Raw genomic sequence first — 6387 nt, forward strand, 5'->3', positions numbered from 1 at the left:
TTGCTCAAAAAGCTAATAAATTTTTAATGGGGAGAGATATAAACAGACTGCATATACAAGTGGTTATTAGCTGAAGAAAATGAAAAACTAAAATAATGAGACCTGGAAACTGTAGATCAGCTTTTGTAAAAAGTTGCAAATTAATTAGGGCATCTCCTGTGGTGAAGACGTCTGAACTTTTAAATTTTTCACTTTAATCAGGGGTGGCTGTGAAGAAGTTGGGTTTAGCAAACACATTAAAAGGAGTCCTACTATTTCCTACCTTCAAAAAGAGCCATATTTGATTTTTGTTTTGCAGAATGTGTTTGATAGCCCTCTCACCTCTTTTCCTGTTTATCGTAGATACAGAATCTTCTATCTGCCTCCAAGCCCATTCTGTACCTGGCAGTTGCCCCTTCGACACCCGCATATCACCAAATCTCAGCCATCTCCGCAAGTGGTGAAGTGAACCTCCTGTAAACTCCTGAGCCCAAGCAACAGAGCAGAAGAAGAAGGGGACAGGGGCCATCTGAGAGGGTAGAAGCTTCTTGCTGTCAAAGGTAAAGTCCATCCATATTCAATGTGCTACTAACGGGCCAACTTTGGCAACCAGGGGAAAGGAACCTGCAGCACTTAACTTTCCCTTGAAATCCTCTGTAAAACTGCTTTTTCAGTTTGACTGTTTAGCTGAGTGATGTGGAGAGGGGAGAAAATGGAAAATGCTGTGCCCTGGTTGGAAGCTTTCAAAGGTATTAATGATGTAAGGGTGGTCTGAAGTAGAGCATCTCCAGCCTCTGTTCAGCCCAGGAAAAAAACTAGAATGTTGCCAAAAGCAGATGCTTTATATCTATAAATCTAGAATTATGTATCTCTATATATCTACATATTTATAGATCTATGTATCTATAACAGAGTACTAATTATTTTTTGAATTTTTTTTTCCTCTTGATAGCTCAGTCTATGAATTCCTTTTAAGGGGTCCCTGACAGGCAATTAAGAAAAGTGAGCCAGCACTGCAATGCTTACAGTCACAGTGTGTCAGGTTCACACACTGAAAGCATTAGCAGGAAATATTATCTAGCAACATCTGTTGCTGCATGAAGAGCCATTATCTAGTGACTCGTCAACTCAACATTTAGAGGCTTATGCCTTATATGAAGTTAAAATTAATAATGCAGATGTCCTAGCTACAGCTGAAAACTCAATATAGTAGAGAATTACACTATCAATATAGATTGCAGCACTGCTTTTCTCTCATTGTTATTTCTGAACAAGGAATTCTATAGGGTTGAGTGCTGTATTTGTAACAGGTTTCTCTGCATGGCACGTACCAGTTGAAACAGTCCTGGTACCCCCTGAAAAGCTGAGGCAGGTCAGTGAGGCATGAATAGCATCCATACCTGGAGCAGACAATGAACACTGACTCCAGTACTCCTCTGTGCTGTGCATACAGGTCCTTCTGTTCCCCCACAAAAGTGGCACAGCCAGGCAAGAAGGGGTGAATTGTGATTCCTTCCTTATCAATATAAAAATTTGCACTGTTCTCTCTCTTTTTTTATACCTGAGAGGCAATTTTTTATTTAGGAGAGCCCATCCTCTACTTTTATTGAATTAATCACAATTCCCGTTATTGCTACAGCTTAATAACAATGATTGTTGCAAACTATTCTTCGTCTGTGTCTTTGAAGCTCTTTCAAGATGTGATCAACCTGTAAGCAAGTGTAACACAGGTTCAGTGCAGCATAAATTTTCAAAAGTCTTAGCTGTGACAAGCCAAATTCTTTTGAAAGAATCATTACTTCTTAAAATGTGAACACTTATGTCTGCAAACCATATCCCCTTTTACAGGGGTCATGAACTGACATCTGAAACAATAGAAAAGGTAGCTAAAACACTGACTCACTTTTAGAGAGCAGGTCAGTGTTTTACTATTTTAAAGCTCCCTTCATTGCAATTCTACAGAAATGACTGAGAGGAAACAACCCTCCTATTGTTTTGCTTTTCTCTGAACTAGAAAACTGAAGTTGGACAGAACGGGCTGGAGCACTAAATTGCTTTGTTGTAGCAATAGGCACAGCCAGGCAGCTCACCAGCTGGCCTGCAGGTCAGTACCAAACCAGAGCTTGGCACTGCAAGTGCTGCTATGTATCCCTGAGAACTCCTTGTTGCTGCAGAGCTTTTAGTGTGTGATCCTGGATCCACCCATAGAAAACTAGCTTGCATGTCTCTGCACTCCATGCCAGTATCTAGCCCTGAGCAGCCTTGCTAAAAACGCAGTTATGCTGCTGGGTGATGGCTTCTTCAGTCATGACACGTTTATAAGGGTCTTTATGCTACAGGTAAAACGCTTCCCCACCCCAGGGAGCACCAGAGAATCCAGATCCTTAGATCAGATGGAAGGTTTTGTACCCTTTTTTATCACTATGACTACTCAGAGCATGAATTTTTCCCTGTCACTGTGATGATGAGGGACTAGCCCACAGGCACTGAGGCAATTTCAAGGAAACCAAGAAAATCCTAGTGCTTGTACTTACGTGTGTACAGGAACAATTGGCAGGCTGCCAAGGCAGCCTTTTGGGTGGTAGAGCTGCTCTTGTCCAGCCAGCGAGGCTGAGACTGCATTTTGCAGTTCCTCTCTCTGCCTGGAGGCTGATCCACAGGCTCAACACAGCACGGAGCAGGGTGGCAGAAGCCACCCTGGCAGTACTGTGCCAGGACACCCAGCCATTTATCCTTTGCTCTTTCCTGCACAGGTATCTGAGATGAATCCCACAAGCCAATCCCTTGGCACAACTGAATATGATTATGGATATGATGAAAACACTGCTCCGTGCAATGAAGGAAACAGCTTTCGCAGGTTTAAATCCCTCTTTCTGCCAAGTCTTTACTGCCTCGTGTTTGTCTTCTGCCTTCTGGGAAACTCCTTGGTCCTTTGGGTTCTCCTGACCAGGAAAAGGCTGACAACAATGACAGACATCTGCCTGCTGAACCTTGCTGCCTCTGATCTCCTCTTCGTTGTGCCTCTCCCTTTCCAAGCCCACTACGCTTCAGACCAGTGGGTTTTTGGCAATGCTATGTGCAAGATAATGGCTGGCATTTATTACACAGGTTTTTATAGCAGTATTTTCTTTATAACCCTCATGAGCATAGACAGGTATATAGCAATTGTTCATGCTGTCTATGCCATGAGGATACGGACAGCCTCTTGTGGCGTAATTATCAGTTTAATCCTGTGGCTGGTGGCTGGCTTGGCTTCTGTGCCCAACATCATATTCAACCAGGAGCTGGAAATTGAGCAGGCTGTACAGTGTGTCCCCACATACCCCCCAGGCAGCAATACCTGGAAGGTTGCTTCTCAGTTTGCAGTCAATATCTTGGGCCTCTTGATTCCCTTCAGCATCCTCGTTTGCTGCTACGCCCAGATACTGAAAAACCTGCAAAAATGCAAAAATCGGAACAAGATCAAGGCGATCAAGATGATCTTCATCATTGTCATTGTTTTCTTCCTCTTCTGGACTCCCTTCAACATCGCACTGTTCCTGGACTCTCTGCAGAGCCTGCACATCATCAATGACTGCAAGGCAAGCTCCCAGATAGCCCTGGCCCTGCAGCTGACAGAAACCATTTCCTTCATCCACTGCTGCCTGAACCCCGTCATCTACGCCTTCGCTGGGGTGACATTCAAGGCCCATCTTAAAGGACTGCTTCAGTCCTGTGCCCGTGTCCTCTCCAGCCCTGCTGGAGGTGCTGGGGCTGGCCAATCATTTTCGACACCCACCCAGCTCTCTGGCTGGTCTGACAGCACTGGGGTCATGTGAGCCCACATGAGCTGCCTTCTGCTGGTGGAGGGGCTGGCTGAAGGTCTGATGTAGTCTTGGAGGGTGTGCCATGTGTGCAGCATCCCCCTGGGAGAAGCAGTATACCTGTACCTCCTTTAGGGATATGCTGTGAATTGTGACCTAAGCTGCGACGTTAATTTTCCAAGAGCACCGGTGCACTTGTAAAATAGTGACTGTACAGGGGTTGCAACAGAATGATTTTTAATTAAGCTTTTTAGAGCTCTTTTAATACACTTCAGCAAGCAAGGTTCTTCCTCTAGTATTTATTTTCTTCTCTGATGAAAGCATTGCTTCTGCCTCACCCCCAAATATGCTCTGCCTTGTGGAAGCTGTTCCATACCTGAATCCCTACATCCTTGGGACAGACATGGGGCACCCTCTAGGAAGTGGGGAAGTGGACAGGCATGGGATTGTTTCACGTTGTAAAAAGGGAATCACCTCAGCCACTGTCACCGCTCCCCCTTTGCCTCAGCTCCCAGATTAAGAGGCCCCTCAGCTCTGGACCCTGTTACTTTATTGTGGGATGCCCCTAGGGGCACAGCTGGGGAGCTGCTGCTGCCCAGGGCAGCCTTTGGTGGTGATTCCTCCAAAAATAACAAAGCAATACCTCCAGGTGTCCCCTATACTGGTCACTTATGGAGGCTCATACACTTGAAAACGTTGTCATCAGAGCAGGCAGGACATTGGCATCACCTCTGGAGCTGTAGGATCTCCAACTCTGTGCTTCCAGCACTCGCTGCTGAATATAATCACAACTAAATGGCATGTAGCAAGTAGGCTCAATCTCTTTTTACATTTGTACATATTTTCTAACATATTAGAAATGCTTTCTTTGAATAAACCTATCAGCTGCACCTTTTTGTCATGGCTCCTGAAAGTCTGTCTAAAGACTCATAAGCTGAGTTTAGGGTAAGGAGAGGATGTTTTTTGAGTGGGTATCAAGTAAAATACATCGGTGGAAATGAGAGGCACCCTGAAGCTGTTCAGCAAAATAAGTCTCACCTTCAATTTCCTACTGAGGAAGATTTTTTCTTTCCCAGTGAAATCAGCTTAGACAGCACAAAACTTGGCAGTCAGGTTTTCTGACTGCAGGGAAGAGACACAATGTCTGATTAAGGAGGGGACCACAGTCCAATCCAGACTGCATGAGATGTGCAACACCAAGGAGCTGCCTTCAAGGGTATAATGTGTCAGTGTAGAGTTCCCTGCACCTTTTTAGGCCTCTAGATGTCAGGGAATGATAATTTCATACCTGGGAGCTTTTTTGGTAGCTTTTTTTTTTTTTTCAGATTGAAATTGGGCATTTGTGAAACAGCAAACAATTTACTTTGTTGACAGTTGTATAAAAGAGACTAAAATCAAGAAAAGACTGCTTTTAGGTAAAGATAATATTCAAGGACTCTGGTTTTAAAACACCAATTTGGATCACATCTGGAGTCTTGTTAGTCAGAAGAAATAATAAGCAATAAGGGATAAGGTCACCAAGTCCTTATTTTTCAATAATTGTTTATTTGTCTTGCTGAATTCAAAATTTCCAAAAAACAAGATGGCCAAAAGCATTGCAATTTTTAAAAGATTGTGCCTCATTTTAGGTTGCTATGTCATTCAAAGCAAGACACACCAATATATGCCCCAGACATGCACAATTCTTTCCAATGTCATCATGAAATTCTGCAAGGGTGAACCTAAAATGTCCCAAAGAGGCTCTCGTGTCATGAATGCAGCAACCTTTTTCAGCAGTAGACTAAGATTGTCTCAGATTATTACACAAGAGTCAAACTCTGGTTTCTATTATTTCTTTTCTCCAGGTCCTACTGAAATCATGCTCTCTGTGCGTGTGTCATAGAATTTAGCACAAATTACATGAGAAGCCTTAACCTAAGCGTGAAAAATAGGCTTTGCTGGGCTCACTGCAGAGTTTCTACCCCCTCCTCCTCATCTTCCACTGCTACGTTTCAAAGACTGGTATTTAAGAATCCAGAAGCATAGATCCAAGCCCCACATCCTCTGCCCAAGCACAGTCAATCTCTCACAGATCAATACTGCAGATTCTTAGGACATTTTTCCCCTCAGAAGACTTTTTTCTCTGTATAATGTGGCTGCAAAAAGGAATAATACAAGTAAATATTGTGCCCCTTTTATTGTAAGAACTACCAGAACAGAGACATAAGTATACCCAGCATCATCCCAAGCACTTGTACACAGCAGAGCACTCAGAAGCATTGTGCCTTTTCTCTAAACATGAAATTTTATTTTTACTGCTTTTAACCCCAAGAGTTTATGCTAGTCTTATATGTGATGGAAAGGATCTATGGAGACACCAGGCAATGTTCAAAAATTTTTGCACTTCCATGCACTGAAAGAGATCTGAATAACAGCTCTACACTCATTCGATACTAATAAGGAGCTGGTACTGCCGTTTTTTCAATTATACATTTTTTTATAGGCAGAAACTTGTCATCAGGAGTCTACTTTTTTATGCAGGTGTAATAATCTGCTTGGAATAAATCAGGTAGCAGATACACTATTTCCTCAGCTTCAAGGGTTCTGACACACAGTAAAACTGATA

General features: G+C 43.2%; 1 protein-coding gene across 1 annotated transcript; it reads left to right on the forward strand.

Annotated features, from left to right (window-relative positions):
* The first annotated feature begins 346 nt into the window (after positions 1-346).
* LOC135422223 (C-C chemokine receptor type 8-like) lies at positions 347-5065 on the forward strand. The gene is made up of 2 exons (XM_064671289.1): positions 347-539; positions 2733-5065. Exon 2 carries the CDS (start codon positions 2742-2744, stop codon positions 3795-3797), a length of 1056 nt encoding a protein of 351 aa, XP_064527359.1. The 5' UTR covers positions 347-539; positions 2733-2741; the 3' UTR covers positions 3798-5065.
* Positions 5066-6387: the final 1322 nt, after the last annotated feature.

This window comes from Pseudopipra pipra, chromosome 1 (assembly GCF_036250125.1).
Source record: "Pseudopipra pipra isolate bDixPip1 chromosome 1, bDixPip1.hap1, whole genome shotgun sequence".
Classification (NCBI taxonomy): Eukaryota; Metazoa; Chordata; class Aves; order Passeriformes; family Pipridae; genus Pseudopipra; species Pseudopipra pipra.

Bases quoted from the DNA above. Each gene is read 5' to 3' on its own strand.
- LOC135422223 (XM_064671289.1), top strand. From the start codon at position 2,742: ATGAATCCCACAAGCCAATCCCTTGGCACAACTGAATATGATTATGGA.